We start from the raw sequence: 25,987 nt of genomic DNA, 5'->3' as shown, positions 1-25,987 counted from the left end.
CTCTTGGCGCGAATGAGGGCATGGTTCAACTTGAAATCTGCCTCGCTCTGCCTGAGTCAAGTCCTTTCGCGGGGAGTCAGGTCGTTTGGCCCCATGACCAGCTACAAAAGGCTGCATTGTCCCTCGAATTATTATCGAGCTGGAGAGCTTTGTTATATTATTAAGCTTTCAAAATGGTACAGCTGAGCAGAGATCAGGCTGTCCTGAAGGCTCAGCGCCACATTGATACCATCAGGAAAGAAGCTGGGCTGGACGACACCAGTTCCAAGAGTCGAAATGTCGAGAATCTTCAAAATGCCCTTCACACGTGAACTGTCCTTGCCCATTCTCTGCCTCTGAGCCTATTGTCTAACCATGCCTCAGCCTCGCGGATGAGTTGTATCAGAAGTCCACGCACTTCCTCCTTGAGCTCATCCAGAATGCGGACGACAACGAGTATGATGCCGCCGAACCCAGCATTTCTCTCACGTACCAGAATCGACGCCTGAGGATCGATTGTAATGAGAAAGGCTTCAGTGAAAAGAATGTCGAGGCTATCTGCAGGGTGGGTAGCAGCACTAAAGCTGGCGCCCACCGCGCCACCGCCTACGTCGGGGAGAAGGGGATCGGCTTCAAATCGGTCTTCAAAGCTGCTGATGTCGTTTGGATCTCGTCCAATTGCTACACCTTCAAATTCGACAAGAGACAGGTCCTAGGAATGATCGCGCCCATCTGGGAGCCGTTCCCCGAGCCCTCCACGCCATCTATGACATCAATGCTCTTGCATCTGTCTCCTGACTACGACGTGAGGCGGCTGCTCTCAGATCTGAAAGAATTCGACCCTCGTATGCTCATGTTTCTCCGCCGTTTGAGAACCGTGACGATTACAATTCGAGATGGCGAACGGGTTTGGAAGACTTCTTTCAGCAAGAACGTCGGTACGAGCCACGGCGAGACAGCGATTGAGTTGACTCGCGATGGGGAAATCACGAAGTACCTTGTCAGCTCACACACTGCAAGAAACCTTCCGTTTGAGTCGAAACGTCCTGGCACAAGCGATTCTCAGATCCTGCTTGCCTTCCCAGACATCACGGACCAGCCATTGATGTCTCAAAAGGTCTACGCATTCCTTCCGATTCGCGACTATGGCTTCAAGGTATGTAGCCATTTCTCATGGTGGAACGTCACCTCCCACTGATCTAATCCTCTGTAGTTTCTCCTCCAGGGAGATTTTCTTCTTTCTGCGAGCCGCGAGGACGTCTTGTCAGACTCCCCTTGGAACAGAGCCCTTCGAAGAGAGTTTGTCAAGGCTTTCGTCGCTGTCACGACAGCATACAGCCACAGTCAATTGTGCTATATCTGGCCCCGATTCATCCCGTTCAAAATGACTGGACATCATTTCTTCGAACCATCCAGACGAGATATCATTGAAGCCCTCTCAAGACAGCCAGTGCTGAAGTCCAGAGCTCAAGAACTGATGATGCCGTCCTCCTTGACCTATGTCCCCTTGGACTTCTGCGACAGACAAGGTATCCCAATGACTTCATCACCGAGAACCGACCTGGCATATCTGTGCCATCAGTATGATGTCTCGCTTTACGATAATCTGGAAACGCTAGGTGTCACGAAAATGACCGAAGCCATATTCTTGGATCATCTGGATCTCTACATCAAGCAAAATACCGCAATGTTCCAGAAGACGAAAACTGTCGAGTGGCACACGCGACTTGCAGAAGTCCTACTGAAGCTTTCTTTCAATACCGAACATCACGAGAAGCTTCGCAAGCTACCGATCATTCCTCTTAATGACGGAAGGTGGGTTTCCGCCGAGGAGAAGAGCATCTTTCTTCCTCAAGAAGCCGAGAACTTCACGGCGCCCAAGGGCCTTGCATTCCGACTAGTCAGAGAAGATGCTGCCAACAACCCCACAGCTCGCTCTCTGTATCTTCAGCTCGGCCTCAAGGTCTTCGGTCAGGATGCTATCGCCGATTTCCTCCTCCACGTGCATACCCAGCCTTTGTTCAACCCGAAAAGCATTACTGTCGAGCACCTGATATCTCAGGCAGTGTTCCTCTTCAGGGCCAGAGTACATGACTTTGAGGTCAGATATCTCTGGCTTGCTACAACAGATGGTTCTGGCCGCTGTCGCGCGGAAAGCGCATATCTGCCGTGGCAGGCTCCTTTTGCTGCGAGCCAATACTTTGCTGGTCGGAGCGATATCAACTTCATCCATCCACATTACTTGGAGGCCGTAGAGGAGGATCAAGCGAGTTGGCTTGAGTGGCTGGAGAATACCGCCAAAATCTCTATTCTGCCACGCCTTACTCAGGCCGACGCGCAATCACCGCACTCCTTCGGACTATCGCGGCATTTCGCCTTGATCATGCAGAATTTCAAGTCGAGAGATTTTCTGGTCCTTCTGAGAGACAATTGGGGCTACTATTCTCGATGGCTCGAAGATGACGCCGGCGGTGCTAGAGATGACTCCAGAAAGGCTAGACAGGCATGTCGAGAGAGACTCAGACACTCGCTGCAGGAAGCACAAGTGCAGTGCCTTGGAGGCGGGAAGAAGTCCCTGCGCGAGGTCTTCCTGCCTATCCCAGAACTGGTTCAGCAAGCGAATGGTCAGGTGCCGTTCGTCGATGTCGACGATCCTCTCGACCCGCGTTGGCAAAGATTGAGAATCCTGGGCCTTGGTGTCGAAGGTGATGTTTGCTTCTACCTCCGATGCTTAGAAGCAATGAGCGGTACAAAAGATGCAATCGTTATCGACCGGGCTGCTTTGCTGCTTGAACAGATCCAGGCCCGGTGCGCCGAACTCCCAGACGTTGTGAGGCAGTCATTCAAACAGAAACCGCTGGTTTGCATCCCAAACAAAAGAGTTGGAGGTGAACCACGCTGGGTGAAGGTGCAAGATTGCTTGTGGAGCGGCCCAGAATGTCTTCGACGATTTGTTGCTCTGAAGAACATCTATCCGTCTTGCCAGCGGCTCTTCCGTGACTTCTTCTTGCTTCCCGATGCTGGCATTGCAGACATCGTCCGCGAGACCAAATTGCTCAATGTCGGCGACCCGTTGTCCTACATCAAAGCGCTGTTCTTCGAAATCGAAAAGCATCTGGAGAAGGACGAGACGACGACGGCCATCGACTCACTTCAGACACATTGCATATGGCCAATCTATAAAACAAGCAACCAAGAAGAGTGGGATATGCTTGCATACGCCAACAACTCAACCCCGTGGTTCATTGCTGACAGGACACACTTGCTGGAGAGTTTCAGTGGGATCGTGCCTTTGCTCGCCTTCCAGGTCGAGGATGTACTGAAAATTCCACTCTTGATTCGCAAGCTGGGCTGCGACAAACGGCGATTGACCCGAGCAGTCACGAGCATTGCAGAGACTGTTGGTATCTTACGACCCGATCCGACTCGGCAAGCTGATCTACGATCAAGAGCCGAATACATAGCCAGGTAAGTACTGCTCCGTCATCCAACGAATGGCTGACAGCATCCCTCTCAATAATTGAAAGACTTTACTAAAGGCCGTTGCCAGACTCATCCCAAAGAAAGAACATGGGAAGAAGGAAAAGGTGGCCAAGCTCAGATCGCTGCAAGCATTCACCACTACGAGAGTCATCCAAAAGTGGTCCGTGAAAGTTGCCTCTGAGAGCAGATCGGGGCGTTCGAAGGATGGGAACGTTGTTCTCTCGACCGAACATAACCGGCTCGAAATCTACTTGAAAAACGGGTATTTCGAATCAACCAAGGTTCCCAGGGACCTAATCGAGGCAATTGCAAGCTTCTGCGGGATCGAAGACAAAGGCTTATTTCTCCTCACAGTCGCCTTACAGGACGACATTCCGAATATACAGAAATGCTTCCAAGAGCACGGTGTTGCCGCGCTCAACCTGGATGATGACGCAGCGGACGACTTTGAAGATGTTGACGACTTCGACCCGCGAAAGCCCCAGGGTTGGGGCGCAGCGACGACCAGTGGGCCGCGACAGAATGGTCGACAGAGCACGCTCAAGGGAGAATCGGTGCGTATGTTCAGACCTTTCAGCATGCTCGGCCCCGGTTTTGGTCCGAGACGGATTTTTCTGGGCAGTGGCTTCAGTAACTCCGATGAGGCTTTCGTGATAGACGGCGCATTCGGCTGCTTTCGCGCCAGTGATCTCTATATAGAAGAGGAGGAGGATGATGACGACGCTAAGTCGATCGCGTCAAGGGCTTCCTCGACACTTTCTGGCTCAACACTCGGCGGCAGTAGGATGAGACTCTTCGCGGCAGTTCCCGGTAGAATGCTGAGACGAAGTTCCGGCTTCTCTGACAACGTGCGTCGAGAGGCTGACGACAATCTGGAGTTTCTGGGTCAGAAAAAGGTATGTCCCACCAATGATAAAGCCAGCGTCAAAATATGAACTTTCACGAACGATGTGACTTTGATGCTAACAAGCGTTGCAGGTCTCGGAAGAACTCCGACGGATGCTCAGCACGGCCTATGACCCAGATGTCCATTGGACGAGCAGTCTGAGGACAAGAAACGGACACAAAGTTTTCGTTCGAGAACGAAATAGTGACGGGAAGACCAAGCTCTACGCCAGCTTCACGGTCACCGATACCAGCGGCATGTTCAGCCGTTACGTCGCAGAGTGTTATCCCGAGGCCAAGAGATGGGTCAAGCGTCCGCCGGTGTACCATCTCGACGTGAGGACGACCACAGGGGACCTGGCGTCTGAGTTCGCCTACAGCAATTCCCAGTGGAAGATGGTAAGTGGGCGTGAGGCATATCCCCTGCCGCTCCAGACTAATAACACTTGCCACAGGCTCGCACATATACCATCCCCGAATCAGCTGATACCAGCATCCCCACCGATGTGTACTTCCTCGTACGCGTTTTCAATGCGGAGAAGGAGCCAGAAGCACAATTCCTGCTGGACCCCTGGGCACTCTATCTCCAGGACAATCTGCGGCTGAAAGCCGAAAAGGAATATCGTGTGAATGTCCACGGGCTGCGGATGTGAATACAGAGGCAGTACTGCCCATTTCCCCACTACATCGATATGCCGAAGCAATGTATCCTGGATGCACAATTCTAGCGGTAGAGTTATGACAGTTTGAGAAAGCCTTGATTGGGAATCCCCAGCAACGCTGGCTGGCTTGATAAAAGGCGATAGACATCAGACATGCGTTTGCTCCACCCTATTGCTACACCACCCCCTTCTACGGCGACGTCCAGCGCCCATTAGACGCAATATGAAATCTCGAGCTACAAATTATTAATTGACAAGCCCATTGCATCACTACATATGAATAAGGCCGGGACTCCAGCCAGTCGTTCGTTTACATGCCCAGATCACTTTTTTCCCTTACATCTGCTTGATATGTCCCATTCTCTACTGTATCTCTGAAACGGACGAAGAACTGCACACACCACATTGAGAGCCGAGTCGATCCCCTCCGTCTTTTCATCAACCATGTTCCGACCCGCCGCCCGATCGAGCCTGCGCTCGGTAGCTCGCGCCTCACCCTCCTCCTTTGCCCTTGCTCCCACAGCCAGAAGTACCTTCGGAAAGCGGTTCGCCAGCACATCGCCCGCGAATGCGCGACGGAGTTGGAAGGGCTCGGCGTTGAGATGGGGTCTCGCTATTGCGGGCATTTACTATTATAACACGAGCCCGGTCTTTGCGGAGCAGCCACAACATAGTAAGTCATGCTCTCAACAGGCTCCCTGTCTGGGGCTGCTCGTTGAATGGGTTCACGTTTTTCTCTCTCTGGCAACTCGTTACTGATTTACAACTTGCGTGTGTGCCTCGCAGATCTATTAAACCCCAACCTCGACGCCCTCGACGACGAGCGGCCGGACCATTCGACCCTGGAAGCCCTCACCTCGCGCCGCGCACGGGAAGCCGAGAAAAACGCGTCCGCCCTGCACTCCGTCGCCGAGTCGATATCGTCCGAGAATGCCTCCACCACTGCCATCATTGACGACCACGGGCCTCTCACAACCGGCACGGCCGAAGGGCTCGAGGAAGAGGCTGCCGGCGAGGGCGCCTTCAATCCGGAGACGGGGGAGATCAATTGGGACTGCCCGTGTCTGGGAGGCATGGCGCATGGGCCATGCGGGCCTGAGTTCCGCGAAGCGTTTTCGTGCTTCGTGTTCTCCAAGGAGGAGCCCAAGGGCATGGACTGCATCGACAAGTTCCAGAACATGCAGCAGTGCTTCCAACGGTATCCGGAGGTCTACAAGGGCGAGCTGGAAGATGACGAAGAGCTGGATGCCGGCCTGGAGGCCGAGAAACAGGAGTTGGTAAATGAGATTGCCGAGCGCAAGAAGCAGCACCAGGATGCGGTTGCGACGCAGCACAGGTTGCTCGAGGAGCCGGACCCGGCGCCGAGGCCCGCACGAACGAAGAAGGCCACCTCTCTTGAACCAAAAGAACCGTCACAGCCTGGGCCGGAGACCGCGAAGAACGATGCTACGACGTCCAAAAAAGCAGAACATCTCTCAAGTGACAAGCCGCCTGCATCAGAAGGAAAGGTGCACGTGAGTGACGACCCGTCTCATTCTTCCACGATGTCGCCCGAGCGCGAAAACATCACCGAGGGCCAGAAATCAGGAGTGACGAGTGAGCCGAAGAAGTCTTCTGCGACTGATGACACGTACAGTCCGGAAGCTAGTATTGTGCCCAAGGCGGCGCATGATGCTACCGGCGATGATGCAGAGAAGTGAGAATAGAACCCGGAAAGAGACCTAATGTACACGACGGAAGAATCGGTCTTTTCTCTTTGCATACCAGTGCGGTGCAGTCATTTACAGCAGAACACGGAAGACAAAAGGTGGTATTGTACATCATTGACGCGAGGCTTTACCTGTACGATATTGGAATCAACAGATGGCTAAAGGTTACTTCGACACGTTCGCGATGCTGTCGTCGTGCTGTCATCGTTTAGGTACGGAGTCTCCTCGTAGCGGCCGAAATAAAAGACCTCTTCTCCAGTCCCATTTTTACGTGGTTTCGTTCACGCTAAATAGCCTTACCGGGGCCCAGCATTCCGTTTTTTTCCCCTCAAGGACCAAGTCGTGGTGAGCCAAGATTAGGGCTGCCATGTGGCAGAGCTGATGAAGAGGGTGGTGGCGCGCTTGTACTGTGTAGAGGAGCGCGTCTGATTACTGGGACACAATTTTGGGTCGCCCAGGTAGCCAGCCAGATTCGCTGGATATGGAGTTTTTGATGAACAAGCAATCTCCGCCTAGACCTCGCTTGCCACGAGGCAAATTTGGGACGGCGGACGCGATCGAGTGTTCGAGACGGTCGCGCGAGATAACCGACTCAGTAGTGGTGAGTCCGAGTGCTTCCGAACGATTTTTTTCCAATAGAGAAGAATGTTCAGAGCGTGTTATCATCGTTGAGCTCGATAACGTGTAGATATGTCTAGCTGTCTTACTGTTAACACCCCCTGTCCCCTGATACATATTGTACTCCTTCGTATACGCATTGGGGAGGGGTTGACCAGTCTGCATCTCCACCCGAAACCCCGAGCCGACCAATTCGGAGGAGCTTGAAACAGTGGTTTGGGGAGCACCGCAGCCTATGAACCCTCGTGGGATTCGGGACTAGCTCTGCACTAGTGGCCTACTGTAAGCAGATCAGCAAATAGACTTGGGAGTGGTAGCGAGACGTATTAATAGCAGTGATGTAGGTAGGGGTGTTGGCTCCTGTGCTGAAGTGATTGGATTTGGCTGTGAGGGATGCTGGGAAGAACAGCCAGAATTCGCCCCCCCTCGGTGGGAAAAGAAAAGACATTGAATGATGCATGCAAGATGGGCAGTGATGAAGGAAGAGCACGGTCTGTTGGGTGAGAAGAGCCCTTTGCTCTTCGGGTGATGGGTGACAGCACAGTGGAAGGACGCAGACTAAGCAGGCCTGGTGACCCCTTTTAACCAGAAAGCCTCAAGCGTCAAGCGCTCTGGAACCCTGAGTGGCCTGGGTGGCGCCTGTTCCCGGTAGTCTGCCAAGCTCAACAGCGCTGGTGGCACCCGAACAAACCCCCGCAAGCCAATCGCCTGGGGCCCAGCAAACCCCCCTTGACCGTTCGCCGCGGGTTCCCGTTGGCTGGCGGACTCCCCTGATGGCCAGTTAAAGTGGATGCGTCAGATGCCTGGATGCAGTGGCAGCGGTCTGACATGAGATGGACGCAGGCAGCCCCTATGAAGGGCCGCATCTACAGTAGTCAGACCGAGCTCTTTTTTCCTCTCTCCCTTCGCTCGGCTTCTCCTCCCTTTGCTGCTCGTCTTTTCCAAACTGCTCCCCTTCCTCCCTGCATCCTTCGCCAGGCTTGGGCCATCCATCCATCTACCCACACCCATCTCCATCATCGTTTTACCTCGATCTTCTCTTTTTTTCCCTCCCTTACCATCCTTTGCTGTCACTCTTCACATTTTACTCCTTCCTGAACTTATTGCCTCCCTTTTCCGTTCCCTTTCACTCTTCCCTGTCGACTCCGGCATCGACTGTGGCTACCCAGTACTCTCGGTCTCGCGTCGCTCGCCTTTCCTTTCGACCCTCTACCGTTTCCGCTCTAATCGCTTCTTCCAATCCGCCTCGCCCTCTCTGCGCCGACATCTAGGTCCCTCACATAAAGACCCGCCTCGATCCTTTCCATCTTGAACCGATATACCCGTACGGCCCGTTTCAAAAAAAAAAACCTCCATCAATCGTGGAGAGTGACTTGCAACATACCTGATAATCGTCCACACACACACACACACACACCACCCCAGCAGCTGTCAATCGCTCGATCATTGCCGTGCAATATCTTACACTTATTACACCTCGATCTGACTGCCGAACCACCTTCATTGTTCTAAATCACCCTTGTATGGTTGCCACAAGATTCAAGAACAGCTTTGTACAATCCACCATCTGCCCCTGTCTGGTCTCGAAACAGCAGCACATTAGTATTTGTCCGATTTCAAGGTTTCTGCCAACAGCTGGCTGAACATTTGGTTCGTTCGGTGATCGCCCTCATCTACCAGACTGTTTGTTCTGACAAAGGGATCAGGCAGGTATTTCCTTTCTAGTTACGCCCTACGCCTTCTCTACTTCTACTACTACCGGCATCTGGGGGAGCCACGCTCGATCACGAACTCGCCCCTACCTAGTCACGACTTGTCTCTTAATTTTCTAATCCACCAAAAAGGGGGAACTTACGCTCCTTCCTCGCATTCAGTTCTCGCGTCGGCAGTGCACAGACTATTTTTCTTCCTCGACTTTTCGAACTACAGCTCGGACACTTCGGCTTGTCCCCCATCCATACACGGTTTCAGTCTTATCAACTTAACACAGTACACGATCCCTTGTATATTCCCTTTAGAGTACAATGAGCATCGACGCTGGCGGTGTTGCTCAAATGACTTACCAGTCTCCTTTCAACAACTCTATCGGCGTTTCTGGCCCTGGTTTTGCTTCTCGAGGGAAAGGTTCCCATATCAAGCGTCTCAGCGTTGCGCCTCCCTCCAAGATCTCGACCATTGACGAAACGCAGCAGGCGAACACCATTTCCACGCCCCGCACTAGCCGGGGTCATCTTCTGGCAGGTCTACGCACGGCTCCAAAATCTGCCACGGTACCTCCTGCCACCCATGGCATAGGTCTGGAAAGTAGCAAGTACGCCTCTGCGGCGTATGCCAGCCAGGTGCCGCAGACAGCTACCGGCATGTACTTCCCAGGAGGCAGGAACAGTGTGCAAAGCAACTTGCAGCAACCTTACTCGCTTCCTGAACATGTGCTTGCCCCTCCATCCCTTGATTTCGTTGATGGAGCGGAGAACATGGATCAGAATCTGTACGATGAACTGGTAGCCACGAATAATTACCTCGCCCAACAGCAACGAGCTCTTCAGCAGCAGTTGTTGAATGTCACTGCTGCGGCGCATCAGCTATCTGGACTCAATTTGAACACCGGGTTCGTGAACAACATTGGCCAGCAGCCATACCAGTCTCCCATCAGCTCTCCGATGGGTCTGTACAATCAACAATTCCAGCAAGGACTGCAACCCGTGGTTCACCCCGTCCCCGGTAGCCCAGGCGTCTTCACTGTTTACAATCCGATGACTGGTCAATCGAGCTATCTCGTCGACAATTCCTATCACCACCAGAATCAGAAGGAAGTTTCGCCTGTCCGTCAGCATAAATCGGTTTCGCCTCCTCCTCCCACGCCAGCCTATCAGCGCCAGTATCCGGAGCCCTCTTTTCCCCTGGCCGAGGCCCGTTCCAAGACGCCTCCGAAGTCCACCCCCTCGCCACCGCAGGAGGTTGAGCCTCTCCCGCCTCCATCTGCCAACGCGTTCCGCCGGGGCCACCGGAAGAATTTGTCGTCTGCCAATATCAAGACTGCTGGCGACTGGACCAAGGGATCTGCCATCAGACCGGCTGGGTTCCCACAGACCCCCATGACGGCCACCTTCGGACCGGGGCACGGAAGAGCCGGAGAACATCCTGTCAGACAACCCAAGGGTCCGCCCCTTCTGCAAGAGCTCGAGGAGAAGCCTACCTCCAAGCACGAGGGCAGCAAGAACTTTGCCACTCGACAGCGTCGTCGAGCTGTTCATGACCTCGTCCGTGCGGGCCGTGAGCGCCGCAGTGACGGCGGTCGTCAACCCGGGTCTGGGGCCGGAACACCTGGGAGCGAGAACGAGTTCAATTTTTCTGTCTCGTCTGACGACTCTGTTCTTGCTGGAAGCAACAGCCTCTCGAGCAAGCCGAGCCTTGGCAGTCTCCGAGCTGCTGCCAGTGGAGTGATTGGATCTGAGATCAAGGAGAAGTCCCGGGAACGGTCGTCTGTCGACAGTGTTGGAGCGATCAGTTCTAAGAGCTTGAGTAGCGATGAGGGCAACTCTGTCGGAGGGTCTATTGTCGAGATCGAGCCGGCCAGACGCAACACACCATTGATGGTTCTTAGTAGCGCTGAGAAACGCAAGAGCGTCGTCATTTGAAGCGGACAGGCGGGCTATGAGGGCGGTGCCCCCTATTTACAACATCCTTTTGAGTTCTCTTGGTAGACTCAGCCACTCCTTTCATCACGACCTTGATGACTTTACTACTCCGAGATTGATTGGCATGAATATTACTTTACCCTCGAACCACCCCTAACGGAAAAAGCGCACCTGAAAACTTCGATGGGAACACTAGGAATATCCTTTAATGAAACGGGTTTCCATCGAATAGTCCTGTTTTGACTTTGACTTGGTTTTGAGAGTTCCTTTCACCGTCTTTATTAGGGCGGCATACTCTCTTTTTTCCTGCATGAATGAGCCAACATGTTGGGAGGGTTTGATGTGCGGAAGTCCTCCGCAGAAAGCTTTCCTCTCCAGTGCTGCTCAGTTCATTTTTCTTCTCGCGGATGGTCGGCTTCGGAACGGTCCAATGCGAGCGTAGCGGCATGGTCAGAAGATGACGGCTGGCCTGCACCCGTTTGGACTGGACGGCGTTGAAGCATGGCTCCTTTGAGGGGATATACACTCTTTTCAAGGTACCAAGGGATTTCCACTATTTTCGACGGTGTCGACGATGGCAAGGAAGTGTATTGATTGATGGATTTATGGCTGGATTGATGGGTGGATTGATCGGTTGGTTGATGGAGGATGGATGCAATGCACTGGCCCTCTCGAGTCCTTGTCTGTGTGAGAGCTCGAAGCATATAGCGACAGTGAAGGAAGGGAGAGGAGTAGTTTTGGTGGTGGCTTGCTTAGTTTGCTCGCATGCCTGCTTGCCTGCTCCCCTACTTGCATGTAGTTCAGTTACTTACACGCAACATGCCACAGTACATCCGCGCTCGTCTGTCCAGTTTCTGGTTCTGCAGAGACGAAAACAAAGACGAAAAGTCTTCTATCAATAGATCTATCTATAATTCACTTATTTACTATCTATTTAGGCCTGAAAATATCTCCATCTATGTCTTTCTTCTTGCTCCTCTCTACCACCACATGTTTCATCGGACAAACAAACGAACCCAAGGCAAGAGTTATTGACTATATAGAACGACGCCGGAAAGAAACCACGGTCGAAAGGGACGGGGGCCACAGGGGGGAAGAGGAAAGGGGGGGACTACTAAATGAGACTATATCATTCCAGACAGACATACATGTTCTAGCATTGTGAAGGATTACTTTGGCGAACAACAGATGAAGGAATGGATGAATGAATGCATGCATGGGGGCAGGCAGGCAGGCAGGCAGGCAATCTATCAATCAAGCAAATCCAGCACTGGTGGCGCTCTCGTATTCGTCGTTTTTCGTGCTTCATTCCCTGCTTGCTCTTTGCTCTCTCCTCTGCTCTCTTTCGCTATTCGCTCTTCGCTCTTCTGCCTCGTCTACGTACCGCTCGCACTTCTTTCCTACTGCGGCTGCTATCACCACCAATCACATCGACCTGATTCGACTCGCCCTCTCGCCATGTGTACTTTTTCGTAGGTGTTGGTGCTTGAATTTTCAATCAAAGCCGAATTGCAAAATAAAAGGGGAGGGGTGAGCACATTGATCGAGCTCATGTGCAAGGGAAACTCGCCCAAGATCAAGCTCGGGCTCAACTATTCAAATACCGCGACACCGCACCTCGCAGCCGCCTGCCGCCCTCACCGGCCACGTTGATCAGATTCTCCAGGTCGTCTCCAGCCGTCAGCCCCAGTTTCCGGACAAAGTCCTTGGCCACCGTCTCGATGTCCCCGTACGAACCGTCGCCGCCCTCGAGACCCGTGGGGTCGTCCTCGGGACGTCCGAAATACGCGTTGGAGCTGATCGATGTGGCGCCCTCAAAGCCCTGGAGGCGCGATTTCGCCTCAGCCTGCGCCTGGGGGTCGTAGCTGTTGCGGCCGAAGAACTCGTCGGAGGAAATCGACTTTTGGGTGCCGAATTTGTTGCGGGCGTATTGTTCTTCCTCGTCTAGACCAAAGCAACCAAGCCGGGACAGTTAGTGGCTGACCCAGAGAAAATGAAGTTGTATTAGACATGGCGGAGTTGGGAGTGAAGGGGAGGAAAGGGCTAGAGGGTGTGTATCGTTGAGGACGTCCTTACCGTCTGCTGCAGAGGCTTTGCTGGGCCCAACAGCACCGAATCCCAGTTTCTTCGGTGCTGGCGCGCTTGAGCTCGCCGCTCCTTTGCTTGGACCGACCTGTCCAAAACCCAAGCGACCGACGCCCATCCCCAGTCTTTCAAGCTCACTCGGACTTCGCGCGTGGCTGGGGTTCGAAACTGTCCTCGAGGACGTGTTGATAGGCGTCGGCGTCTCCTTCGGTGTTGTAGCGGAAGAAGCCCCAAAAGTGGAGGACTTGGTCGCCTTCGAGAGTTCCTCCGCCTTCTCTGCTTCAGGATCGTAGCCCAGCTTTTCTATCCTCTCCGCCTCGGCTTTTGCCGCCTTTTCAGCCGCATCGAAGTCGATTTCTTCGCCTACGACCTTCTTTGCGCCAAGTTTGTGTGCCGGTTTCTTCCCACTGAGGACGTTGGCGCGTCGTGCACCTGCACCACCAGCAGCGTTGGGACCCTTGCGAATTGCGGAAGAAGATGTCGTGCGTATTGCGGCGGGAGCAGGAAGAGCGGCTTCGGCGTCCTTTACGGCATCATTGGCTGTGTTTGCAGCTAAAGGCGAAGGAGATTTTGGCCGTGTTTGCGAGCCATTAGTCGCATTGCCGGCCGAGAGGAAGGGGGAGGCTGTACGTGAGATCACTGGGGGTGTGCCGCTTCGCGAGGGCGGATTGCTAGGCCGCTTGATGGTTGGCTTGTCCCAGGAAGAGAAGAAATCGTCTGCGGGTTCACCGGCGGGCGTGGATGTTCCTTCGGCGCCAGGGGTGGAGAGGGGGTCGTCGGTGATGACCACTTCGTCTGGGTACCTATACAACAAGTTAGGATGTATCGGGACAAAGAGGACTTCGACAACAGCATACTCTTGGGCGTCTCTTTCAGCCCTACGCTTGAGTTCTTCCTTGTATTTATTCGCGGCGTTAGACGTATATTTCACCTTCGCGTCCTTGCTCGCGAGTGCCGCACTCCCACCGTGGGATTGGAAGAATTTCGTGGCAGACTCGTTTCCCCCAACTTTCATTGTTCGTAGTTGACTCCATTGCCAGACTATGATCCGTCAATATTCTGCTTCTGCATGAGCCAGACTCTAGCACGTACCGTCCAAATTCGTCGATCTCACAAAGGAGATGTGGACACCAAGATTTCTATGGTTGGAAGAGCAGTCGAGACATAGATAGACGCCAAACGGGACAGAAGACCAGGTCGGGTTCTTCTGGCCACAGTCGAAACATATCTGTGAACGTATGTCAGCCGGCGCGGAACATGTGGAAATGTCGATTCGCAGAGGTGGCCTCCTTAGAGAGTACCGGAGTGCGTACCTTGTTGGCAGGTTTGGCTTTCAGTTTCTCGAATATTTTCTGCGACTGGGCCTTTGATGCGCTCATCTTGGGGACAGTATGGCCAAAGGAGTAGGGGGAGTAGGAAGTTCAGACGGACAGTGTCAATGAAGGAGGGAGTTGTATTATCGCAGACATGCGCCGGGTTCGGCTCGTGAACATGTTGGTAACTACGGCGCAGGAGCAGCAGACGCCGCTAAGCGCTAAGCGCTAAGCGCATTCCCTGCGCCACCAGCATGTGGAATCCGTTTCTACTTCACTCGATATTGATCAGTGCATGTCTATGGAATTCACGTGTATTGTGTTACACTTCAGGCAGACTGCACCTCAACGGCTGTTTGCACAATGACCCGCTGCGTGAACAACCCGTCACCTAGCCATGACGCGTTTTTCGCTCTCTCAACACCCAACAGGTCCGGTCTTATCATGTCGAATTAACTGGGCGAACGTGAAGAACCTTGCCCATGATGGATACTAAGTGTATTTCCCTATTCATGTCTTCCTGACTGGTGACTTGTTCTCCTCAGCTTTCCGTCTTTCCGTCACTTCACGCTCACACCGAGGATTCTTTCTTGTTTTACCCCTGCTCAGTACCTCTTTTCCCTGTTCTCTGATGACCATCTCCCCCCGTGCTACTACCCCTTCACTCTACTGCCTGACCGCGTGGTTCGTTGACACATGTGTTGACGCATGTCACGGACGGTATTGTCGCCATGCCGACACTAAAAGATCTCGTTTGCCATGTGCAATGGGCAGATACTGGATCCGCATTCCCCGAATATGGGACAGTCTACGGAGATGGTGTCGTTGAGACCTACATCGCTATCCCTGGCCATCCACAAGCCTTTACCATCCGACTCACTTCACGAAAGTTCATTTACACAGGAATATCGATGGTGGTCTTTATTGACGGAAACTACCAGTGCAATCGTAACAGAGTCAACCTACAGGCTGCAAAGAAAGGTGTCCCTGACAATAGAACCAACATCGACTTTCTCGTGAGACAGAAAGAGAAGCCCATGGGTGATGGATCCTACATGGGTCGTGAGTGGCGCTTTGACGACTGCAATCTTGGTAAGTGCCCTGACACAGAGCGAAATTGAAGCTGACTCTGCTCTCCCAGTCTCCCAAATGCCCGAGGGCATGGACAAGAGTCACTTTGATGAGCTGGGAACGATCGAGGTCTTAGTCCTGCGATGCCAAAGCAACCATCATGACGAAAGTCGATGCTCAACCACCTCTTCAGCCGAGCACAGCGCGATCATGGATGACAATGAAGATGCTAGGGGAGAAGTAGTGGCGGGTGACTCCGGAAGTCAATCAAAGCCAGAGAACCCCGCCAGTATGCAGCCTGAACCGCCGCAAAGTGAGGTACAGGACGCGTTTGGTGGTCTGTTTGGCCTGTTTGACGGATCTGCCGATGGCTGGCGTTTCTTTCCTGTGAATTCCGGCGATGCCCCGTCCGATGGCTATCATCGATGGCATTGGCAACCACCTCACAGTCACTCTGCTCCCTACGGGCCGCAGGAAAGACCACAGCCTCCATCGGATTATCGTCCCGCCTCAGAACATTATGGAGAACCGCGGCGGAGCAGGTACGACTATCACGACTCTCCGCCCTCGTCGGCATATGTACATCCACCTGGCAGACCGGACAGACATGTTCATTTTGACTACGGTGACAGAAGAGGAACGCAGCCAAGCAGCTACCATACAAGATACGATCACCAACCCCATCATACCTGGGAGCGAGATGATCCACATGCATACCCTCAACCTCGCCCGAGTTACCATCGGCCTGAATACCACAGACATCGTACTCACTATCCGGAGTATCCCACTGCCCCCGAAGGCGGGCATTACATGTACAACGCGGACCGAAAAGTCTACAGCCACTATCCCGATCCGCATCAGATCCACGGTAACTCGCCACAGTATGCTCCTCTAGCCAGTCAGTCTATTCACCATTCCTACCAAGCACCTGGCCCTCCGAGATTTGCTGCCTCTCCAGCAAATTTGCCGAACTCTGCTCCATCGGTGACACCCTTCCCCTCTCTGCCTCCGAAAATTCCGATCCAACCTACGAGCTTGCCTCCTATTCAACCACAGCCTGTCCAATATCCTATTCCAATCTGGGTCGGTCCAACCCCAATGCCGGTTCCACCCTTTCCTCCTGCGATGCCGATCTATCCACCGCCGGGAAATGCACCCCTGTTCCATACTCAGAGAATGGATGCCACCAATGCGCCAAGCACTCAAAATGGCAGCACTTCGACTCCAGATGGGGTTCCAGACCAATCAAATGGGAGCACCTCCCAGCAACAAGGAGGCGACGTTGCCAAAAATGTAGAGAACAACAACTCCAACACAGGTCAGCCCCATTCGGCCGAAGATCCTCAACAAAATACAAATAACGGCAACAACAACGGCGAATGGGCAACTTCTGATGACAAAAACACCGGTGGCACCGAAAATGCGTCGGCAAATGGAGGCTCAAATGATGATGGAAGAAACCGCAATAGCCAGAATCTGAACGGCTCCGGAAACATGGACAATAACAGTTCCAGTTTCAACCACAATAACGACCAGAACGGCGACAACTTCGGTCAAGATTGGGGAGACAGTTCCATGAATGCTGGGACCGGTCAAGCCTGGGATAATGATCATGCCAACCCCGGAGGCGACAGCTGGCAAGATGAGCCAGCTCAGAACAGCAGCGGAAATGCACAAAGCAATCACGGTGGTGGCCGGGCCACAGAGAATCAAGATCCTGGGATTGACGGGAATGGGCAAGCATGGGGCGGGAGCAACAATCAGAATAATAGCTCAACATCGAACAACGAACCCGTATTCGGAGGAAATCCATCGAACAACAGCCGGCCTCTGTATGGACCGTATGGGGCGTACTACACCTTCAAAGCCAATGTGCAAAATGCTCCCCCGCCCGAAGCCGAGGAGGAGCCCCGGTATGATGTCCCTCAAGCGATTGCACAGTCCATGGGAATTACGAAACAGGTGCAGCCGGGTAAAGGTTACCTGTACAACAAAAAGAGATGCATTCCGCACTACATTGACAGTCTGGACGAGCCGTACGCTCGATTTGTCTTCAAGTACCGAACAAAGGAACAGCTCAAGGACGAGATTGGGGTCGAGATCTCCGCTGAGCCGAGCCCGAACGAGGACGTGAATGCTCTCGAAAACCTGGACAAGGCAGAGCTGATTCAGATGGTGCTTAGAGCAAAAGGGGCTCTGGGCGGTACGATACCCGACCCGCGACCGACAGTGACACCGCCTTCGGTGAAGAGCTTCGAGCAAGTCCCGGTCGACGCTCCTGATATGCCTTTTCTCAAATACAATCTGCCGCGCACGCGCAACGTCTCAAACAGTGCGGGTCTTGGGATTCGATTATCCAGCGCTTCAAGCCATCAGAGCCATGCGGGCAATGCCAAACAGAACAACAACAGGAACAATAGCTCGAACAATTGGCAGAACCAGCAAAATAACAACGAGAACAGTGGTGGTGGGCAAAACTGGCAAGGAAACAATCAGCCGCCAGGTAGCAACGGCAGCAACAACAATAACAATAATAACAATAATAACAACAACAACCACAAAAATGGCAGCAACAGCAATTGCGGCTGGGACAACACCTGCGCAACTAACAAGAACGGCTGGGACGGGCAACAAGAGAAGCAGCCCAACGGGGCCTCCCAACCCTCCAGAAACTTCAGCGGGCGGGCAAGCTCTCTGCGCGGCCCCATGAACAGTCCGAGGGGCTTCAATCCAGCACAGGCACAGGCGCCAGCTCAAGGTCCAGGCAGCCACGCAGGACCGCCGGGAGACATTCTCGACTACGTGCTCAGCAACCCCGAGGCGGCGGCGCGGATGGGCATGTCTGGACCTCCACCACCACCGATCGCCTTCACCGGCTCTGGCACCGTCGGAGGCGGCCAGACAAACATCGACATGAACATCAGCGGCGCCGGCCCACGGCCCCCAACGCCCACGGGACCTCCACCACCGTGTAGTCCTCTCAGCGTTCAGAATCAAGGAGGGTTTGGGGCCGGGAGCTGGGGAGGAGGGAATCCGAATCTGCCGGTGAATGGTTGGTGAAGCACAGGGGTGGGAGAGGCAGGAAGGAGGAGAGGGGAGGAGAGGAAAGGAGATAAGACAATGACATAGGTACGACTCCTGTCTAATAGTCTTGGATTCTTGAGTCCTTGTGACTCGCCCGGATCCATTCATGTCTTCTTGATTCAGGCCCCCGGTACGTGACAGCCTGGGATAGGTTAGGCTCTCTTCCGGCATGGCCATGGAGCTGCAGAAAAGCACCACGGTCTATTACGATCATATGGAAGCTGAAACGTGACGTCCGACGAAAAGGTGAAATGAAATGAACTGAACTGAAAAGGGCTCTATTAATGTCACGACTTTGCCTCTTTCTTCTCCTCCTTCTCACTCTTCTCAATCTCCTCCTTGTCGTCGCCGACCACGAAGCCGCCGCCCAGCAATATCGCGGGTTCGTGGATATTGTGGTGTTCGTAGCTGAGGGTACCGACGCCGCCAGCCTCCATGATCATGGCGGTCTCAGTGAGCGGGCGGCCGATCCAGCGCACGGCGAAGGCCCGGAGAATGTGGCCGTGGCCGACGACCAGCACGTCGCCCGTGACGCCGGGCTGCTTGGGCTTGCCGATGACCTTGGCGTGGTACCGCTCGCGGATCTCGCGGATCAGGCTGTCGACCCGGGCGATGATGTCCTGCGGCGACTCGCCCCCGGGGCAGCCGTCACGCCAGATGTCCCACGGCCCCAGGCCCTGGCGCGCGCGCAGCTCCCGAATCTCCGCGCTTGTGATGCCCTCGTACTCGCCGTAGTCCCACTCGGCGATGCGCGCGTCGATCGTCACCTCGGCGCTGGTGGTGTGGTTTGGGGGTTCGTGGTCGGAGGAGGTGGTGGTTTGGGATTGGGATTGGGATTGCCACGGGTAGGGCTGGTGACAGTTCAGATTGAGGAGTTCGAGGGTTCTCTGGGCACGGTGGCGGGGGGAGACGTAGCTGTTTTAGATGTATTAGTTATATATCTTCTTCTCTGAGGGGAATGAGGTGTCGAGGGTGCCAGTCCCGTGGGAACAGCATTGCGTCTGTGTGTGTGTGTGTGTTTCTCCCACCGATATCGAGAGACGGGGGAAGAACATACATGTGAACCAACTGCTTGGGCACGATCAACCTATCGTCTCCGACGAGGGCCTTACCCGTGGCGCGCACTCGCTTCTCCCCATTCTTCGTCAGGGGGATGTCGGTGGTGCCCGTGTGTTTTCCCGACAGGGACCATTCGGTCTCGCCGTGCCGGACGATGAAGCAGCGCGGCGTGGTCATTCTTTTGCTCTTTGTCTCACCCTGTTTTCTTTGTCGCCCTCTCTCAACGACGGTAACCGGGCTTTAACGACAGAGATCGGATGTCTAAAGTGGGTGATGGGATCGAGGGGAAGGAGAACTACAAGGTCAGAAAGAAAAGATGCAGCGTGGAGAGTTAGGATAGAGGTTTGTACCGCAGGCGGTGGAGGAGGAGGAGAGGAAGAAACGGCTCGCCCGATCCGGATGGGAAAGGAATCGTTGATCTTGGGACGTATTTATGCAAGGATCGCAGCAGGATGGGCAGTCTGTGGAAAGAGACCTGGGCTAGGGGATGGGCAATGGAGCTCTGTTGGCCCTTTTTTGAGTAAACTCAGCTTTTTGGGTCATAGGTCATCACTGCAATGTTTACGAGAGACGAGATCCATTGAGGAGTGGACGAGTATTTTTCCCATAACAATTTTACCGTGGTTGGTTGGTGGGGGAAGGTGGAGGGGTTGAGGTGCAGGCATGCAAGGAGGGGCTCAGGCTTGCACAGGGACATGTACGAGGTACCTTGGGTACGGTAGTGCGGTAGTACAGTAATAACGTTGCGGCGCGGGCGGTGGCGCTAGGGGCGCTGCTAGGGGCGCTGCTAGGGGCGCTGCTAGGCATTCGCAGACTAGGGGCAGGGGTGGTTGTCGAAGGGCATCCACGCCCAACCAACCCAACGGGTGCTGCCACCCTAACTTCCAAAGGGGGCCATCATGCGGCGGAGTCCTCGCTGACTCACCCATTATCCCATCTTGACTATTATGTATGCCACAACGAGTCGACGACCAACCTCCGAGATAGGATGCGGAAAATGCCACTCGTAGTCATCAACAATGTCTCCGGTTTCTACTTCCAGATACCCAAGCTTGCTATATACTGAGGCTGCTCTGAGAAAAAAAGAGAGAAGAAAGAAAAAGAGAATGTCCCTAACGCGCATTGCCACCTTCATCCACCCATTATCTACAGAATGTACCCAAAATATGTAGGTAGGTTAGGTAGGTATCTATCAATACAACCTAACCTCCTCTCTCTTTCTCTCCCCTGTCCCAATATCCAGCCTTGTCCGTCCCAGAGAATCAATGACAACCCAACCCGACGCAACCAACGCAACATCGCCAGGCCACCAACTCCATACTTCGCTTGCTAATGCTCGCTCGCTTGCTCCAAGGCCAGTCAAGCAGTCTGAGCGAAAGGACATATACACACATCTCTTGTTTTGGTTTCAGTCTCCCTCCCGCCTCCTATTCTAAGTCGTCCCGTCAATTGAAAAGGCAATGGGCTTGGTTTGTCGTGTCACCGTCATCATCTATTTCATTCTTGAATCACCATGGGAATCATGCCCATCTCCATGGACTCGTCGATCGGGCTCAACTCGGCCAGATCTTCGACCGCCACCGTGATCTCGGCCCGCTCGCTCCTCTTCGACTTGGGCGGCTTCGGTTTCCTTGCCCAACCGATCAACACTTTCCATCCGGAGCCTTGCTCCTTGCCCTCCTCGATCACCTCGTCCACGCCCTCGAGCCACCGGCTCTGTTCGCGTCCGGACTCCGCCCGCACTTTGACCAGCCACTCCTCCCACATCCGCGCCCCGAGGAGGCCGGTCAGGTCGGCGACATCCTGCGTGCTGCCGACGGGGCCTTGCACGGCCTCCACGTCCATGTACTGCTTGACGATCTTGCTGATGGTCGAGACCTCGCTGATGGGACGCGGCGCGGGGACGAAGGGCTTGCCTCCTTGTCGCCACGTCTGCCAGCCTCCCGTGTATCCATTGGGTTGCTCTTCTGTCTCGCTGGGTGGTCTTCGTCCCATGGGCATGAACATCCACGCTCTCTTGACGCCGATGAAGCCTTCTTTCTTCAAGCGTCGGAGCCAGCTTCGGGCCGCTTCGCGTTCATAGCCACGCCGGTGGAGTTCGAACCCGAATTCAACCGACATGGTCTCTGCCCTGGGCCCGGCGTGGGCGATGGTGGAGTCCATGATCATGTAGTCGAGGTACCCGTGCGGTTTCAGCACCCGCATACACTCTCGAAGAGTCAGCTCCCACTCGTCGATCTCGGGCACGCCGGGCACAGGGTTGTTCTTGAGGAGGACGTGCAGCGAGCGTGCCGAGATGACGTCGAAGTGGCCGCTTCGGAAGGGCAGCTGCCAGAGGTGCGGGACGGAGATGGTGCGGTGGTTTACTGGCGCTTCAGGCTTGGCCATGTCCGCGGGCCGTTGAGACCGTGCTTGATCCTTGGTGATGACGGTGTAGACTTTCACATTCGGCCACTCCAGAGCCGCGTTCCACGCCCACGACGCAGACGCTGTGCCGCCCAGGTCGAGGATGCGGAGCCGCTTGCTCCCGACGCATGCAGGATCATCTAACGGAATCGTGGCTTTGGTTTTCAGCCTTTGACACGCAGCCTCGGAAGCGAGCAGACGGCCATTGAACACTGCCCGTAGGGCATCAATCTGCCAATTGGACGGCTCGATCGATGCAAGGGCAAGCTGCTCGCGCTCGACGACTCGGTAGGCAATTTGTTCGGTCGTGCGTTCAAACACGCCAGTCTGTCGAGGATTTTGGCTGAACGGACCGGAATACTTGGGCCGTGCTGGGTCGACTAGGGTGTGCTGGCCAAGGAGATTGCTGATGTGCTTCTCCGGCAGGGCAATGCGCATAGCTTGTATCGCGTCCAGGCGGGATGAGGAGTGGATGAAGGCGTCCCGGCGCTTGCGGACGGCAACGAGATGCTGGAAGGCCGAGAGGAAGATGGGCTCTTTGGTTTCCGGTTCGCTATCGGGACTGCCCTTCTCCGGTCCGGCATCCACCAATACCACAGATGTGTCGATCGTGGCCTTGTCAGCGAACATGACCGTCCGACGGACTGCTCCCTTGGCGCCCTTGTCATCGGGAGGTTCAGTACTGTCAGGTGGCTCCTCGTTCGGGTCGGAGTCCAGGATCGCCGACAAGTAGCCTGTTTGTGCGGCGAGCCAAGATCCCGTCCTGTCCAGATTCTGGCCGGCGGTCTTCCTGAGCTCATCGTAGTACTTCTCGTCGTATTCGTAGTTTACCGTCACCACTTCCGGTGGCTTCGGGGGTCCGTACAAGTCGTCGTCTTCGGACTGCTGGCTCTTCCGTTTCCCTGGCGGTGCCAGATCAAAGGTGGCCTGCTTGGCTGTCGGCGGGCCTTCGGTCATATTGGTATCTTCTACCGTCAGGACCGTCTCCACGACGTTGTCCTTTGAGCTGGCCTCCCAAGGGCGATTGTAGAACATCTCTGCGGTGGCGGTGCTGGGTACACTGGGTCCTTTGGGTTTGGCAAGACACCAGGTGTGTCGCGAGCCATTCTGCAGCGAAGAAAAGAAGCCGCCCGGCGACGGGATGCTCAGCTGCGAGAAGCTGTAGTCGGACACGGGAGTCTCTCCGTCGGCGCTGCGTGGTCGACTGATGGGCTCGGGCTCGTTGCGTTCACGCATTTCTTGTCGTCTCCCAGATTTCTTTGACGGCCGTGAACTGCCAGAACTCGTCGACACGTCGTCCCTGCTTTTCTGCCCGGCCAGGAGCTGCAGGAGTTGCAAGGCCTCTGGAGGGAGCCTCACCCCCAAGTCGGATCCATTGGACGGCGGTTTGTCCTCGAATTTCTTGAGCTCGTCCAGAGACGGCATGAGAGGTGACAGATCCTGTGGAGTCCCGCCGGGCACCGTCGGGAAACTGACGATCATCTCAGTGAAAGCTGCCGGTGACGCCAGGGTGCCGAACGGATTGCTGGAGTGTGCTTCCGCCGGCGACAGGATCACACTGTGACCGTCGTCGAGCGCTATTTCGAGAGGCTGTGATTCGAGATTGGCCGCCGGCGGACCTCCCCAGCTTTCTCCTTCCGCCACCTCGAGGTGTCTCATGTCCGGAGTGACGGGGGCACTGGTCTCGGCATTACAAGGGGAATCTGAGATCGAACTGTTGCTGTCTCCGAGCGAGGGCGGGGCGTTGATCGCGGGGACATCTCTGGGGAGAGCAGAAAGTGCACTGGGCGAGAGCCGAATCTTCGTGGCAGGAGACATCCCGAAGGTTATCTCCTTGATCGGACTCGAATCCATCGACCCCCATGAGTCTCTGGGTATGACCAGAGCAGGATAGCGGTTCCGGCCGGACTTGTCGCTGGCAAAGCTGTTTCTGCTGGATTCGGATGCAAAGCTCGTCGGGTCGCTGGCTAGAGACGGACAGTCGTCACTGAATACTGTGCCCGAGTCACTACCAGCGAGAGAACTGCGGGCTGAATCTCGTCGATACCCTTCGCCAGCGCTGCTGGCGGGGGAGAGTCCACAAGAAGAGATCGGTGAGGACGCGTAGGTCGATTTGGCGAGAGAGCTCTTGCGAGCGCTGACAGTAAAAAGAGCCGGATCCCATGCCGCCGGCCGGCCTATCACGGTCGAATCGCTCCCATCCCCCTCACTGTCGCTTTTCACCCCCTGGCTTGCGTCTTCCTTTTCCTCGAGAATAGTATTAAGCTGTCGTCCACGGCCCAGCCGGGGCGGAGTTTGGTAGGTGGTAGATGGGAGGAGGCTCATGATTGCTAGGGACCGGCCTTTCGCAAGATATTAACTATTTGGTGGGCAGATCGTCGTGGTCTTCGTCAAATGCCCACCCGGCACCCGCTCGGCGAAGCGTGAGTATCTGGTGGCGGTCAAAACTGGGGTTATTAGTAGTGTGTAAACGGCGCCGGTCAACGGTCGCACGCGGGAGTGGCCTTCAAATTGAAAAAACTTGCTAACGAGAGAAAGCTGACAGCGACCAGCAACTTCAGCGACGGCGAGGTTGAAAGTGAGGGGGGAAAGAAAGGTACACGGGAAAAGAGGAGAGCTGCGACCTTTGGGTAAAGAGAGGACCGGATGGAAGCGCTGTGAGGACCGCATTGGCGTCTCGCTCGAGGCCGTGTGGGAGAAATCGAGCGGACCGGGGCAATGTCACGCACTCTTTTACAAATCGGGAGAGGGACATGTCGACCCTGTGTCGATTGGCTCTGGCCGCTGTGGGCGAGGCCTGGAATTCCGAAAGGGAATAGCCCGCTGTTTGAGGAAGACATGTAGGCCAATACCAAAGCACATGGAGCTGCAGCCAGCGAGACGCGCAGGAAATAGCATCAAAGCGGAGATCGATAGTGCTGAGACGTGTTGGCAGGACGTTGGAGGTTGAAGGTGGATGGCGACGCATGGTTGGTAGAGGAGAATGGAGGGAGAAGTGAGGGGAAGATTCATGATTGGTTAGACAGAGCTGGGGTGGGTCTAGACTGGGCGGTTACAGACGGCGCTATTCCCAAAACAGGCCTATCTATTTATGGCATTCCCTCTTGGGGGGTTTCCCTTCCATTCATCCAATACTCGACCGATTCGGCTTTATTCTGCTCTCACTGATATGGCCTGGATCCTGGTTGCCAAGTCAATGGTTCTCAGGGAACAATTTGGCCTGGTCGGAGGCCCTGTTTCTGGGCCAATGGGTCGATAACAGGCTTGCCCCGGCACTGATAACACATCTTGTGTATGAGGCTGAGGCAGTACGCCACACTTCTCAACTGATTGAGAGGAGGAAAAGAGATGATATCATCATCTTCCCCCTGGCATCCCTCCTCTGCTGACTCCTTTTATCTTGCGAAGCGCGCCACAATACAGTGATATGCATTGTTGCCATCAGCCTGGGCGTAACGCCTGATCAGATCCGGGAAAGTACAGCCGGGTGGAAACAAAATCTTATGATGAATCGGGCGATGTGGCGAGCCTTGTCAATCTGTTCTGGGTCTTCTGATCATGGGGAAGGGGTTTGTCGCCATCTTCCCTGCTCTCCCCAGCACGGAGTTCCTGACCGGATCAGCAGTCCAGACACCAGGGGGTCCCAAAGACGCATTCCATTTGCTGGTACGTTTCCCGCGTCTTCCTTAATTTTCCATATGTCCAAGCCCTTCCTTGGTGTTATCTGTCTCGGGTCAATCAAGGGTCTACGCAGCCGGAACAGTTCATTGATTCTCCAGTGTGATTGCCTGAGAGTGGCAGCAGCGTATGCTTCTAAACCCCCAGTGGACAGCGCAAAGGATGAATTCCGCCATAATACCATGGGAGATGACTGTCACCTGAGTTCTCACATTGCCCAATTGCGTTGAGCTTCATATCAGGAGAGCTGTCACACCGCACTGTCTGTATTTCTTATCCCCCCACCAGGGTGGCTCTTCATATGACTGATCTTGGAA

At 54.5% G+C, this 25,987-nt stretch overlaps 7 protein-coding genes across 7 annotated transcripts; 4 read left to right on the top strand and 3 right to left on the bottom strand.

Moving 5' to 3' along the window:
- Positions 1 to 173: 173 nt before the first annotated feature.
- AYL99_10417 (hypothetical protein) lies at positions 174 to 5,000 on the top strand (the record flags this gene model as incomplete). Its single annotated transcript, XM_018841923.1, has 6 exons — positions 174 to 307; positions 364 to 1,135; positions 1,193 to 3,447; positions 3,530 to 4,358; positions 4,441 to 4,746; positions 4,803 to 5,000. The coding sequence occupies 6 exons, from the start codon at positions 174 to 176 to the stop codon at positions 4,998 to 5,000; spliced, it is 4,494 nt and encodes a 1,497-aa protein (XP_018688811.1).
- A 453-nt stretch (positions 5,001 to 5,453) lies between these two features.
- On the top strand, positions 5,454 to 6,709 carry AYL99_10416 (hypothetical protein; the record flags this gene model as incomplete). The annotated part of the gene is made up of 2 exons (XM_018841922.1): positions 5,454 to 5,682; positions 5,796 to 6,709. 2 exons carry the CDS (start codon positions 5,454 to 5,456, stop codon positions 6,707 to 6,709), a joined length of 1,143 nt encoding a protein of 380 aa, XP_018688810.1.
- Positions 6,710 to 9,360: 2,651 nt separating this feature from the next.
- Positions 9,361 to 10,974, top strand: AYL99_10415 (hypothetical protein; the record flags this gene model as incomplete). The annotated part of the gene is made up of 1 exon (XM_018841921.1): positions 9,361 to 10,974. The coding sequence occupies one exon, from the start codon at positions 9,361 to 9,363 to the stop codon at positions 10,972 to 10,974; it is 1,614 nt and encodes a 537-aa protein (XP_018688809.1).
- A 1,588-nt stretch (positions 10,975 to 12,562) lies between these two features.
- On the bottom strand, positions 12,563 to 14,438 carry AYL99_10414 (hypothetical protein; the record flags this gene model as incomplete). The annotated part of the gene is made up of 5 exons (XM_018841920.1): positions 12,563 to 12,918; positions 13,051 to 13,862; positions 13,917 to 14,100; positions 14,152 to 14,287; positions 14,373 to 14,438. 5 exons carry the CDS (start codon positions 14,436 to 14,438, stop codon positions 12,563 to 12,565), a joined length of 1,554 nt encoding a protein of 517 aa, XP_018688808.1.
- A 665-nt stretch (positions 14,439 to 15,103) lies between these two features.
- On the top strand, positions 15,104 to 18,503 carry AYL99_10413 (hypothetical protein; the record flags this gene model as incomplete). The annotated part of the gene is made up of 2 exons (XM_018841919.1): positions 15,104 to 15,464; positions 15,514 to 18,503. The coding sequence occupies 2 exons, from the start codon at positions 15,104 to 15,106 to the stop codon at positions 18,501 to 18,503; spliced, it is 3,351 nt and encodes a 1,116-aa protein (XP_018688807.1).
- Positions 18,504 to 18,814: 311 nt separating this feature from the next.
- Positions 18,815 to 19,763, bottom strand: AYL99_10412 (hypothetical protein; the record flags this gene model as incomplete). The annotated part of the gene is made up of 2 exons (XM_018841918.1): positions 18,815 to 19,442; positions 19,585 to 19,763. The coding sequence occupies 2 exons, from the start codon at positions 19,761 to 19,763 to the stop codon at positions 18,815 to 18,817; spliced, it is 807 nt and encodes a 268-aa protein (XP_018688806.1).
- Positions 19,764 to 21,083: 1,320 nt separating this feature from the next.
- On the bottom strand, positions 21,084 to 24,317 carry AYL99_10411 (hypothetical protein; the record flags this gene model as incomplete). The annotated part of the gene is made up of 1 exon (XM_018841917.1): positions 21,084 to 24,317. The coding sequence occupies one exon, from the start codon at positions 24,315 to 24,317 to the stop codon at positions 21,084 to 21,086; it is 3,234 nt and encodes a 1,077-aa protein (XP_018688805.1).
- Between the last annotated feature and the right edge of the window lie 1,670 nt (positions 24,318 to 25,987).

This window comes from Fonsecaea erecta (assembly GCF_001651985.1).
Source record: "Fonsecaea erecta strain CBS 125763 chromosome Unknown Scaff11, whole genome shotgun sequence".
Taxonomy (NCBI): domain Eukaryota; kingdom Fungi; phylum Ascomycota; class Eurotiomycetes; order Chaetothyriales; family Herpotrichiellaceae; genus Fonsecaea; species Fonsecaea erecta.
Note: the sequence above shows the minus strand (reverse complement) of the source record. Positions and strands in the feature narration are given on the sequence as shown.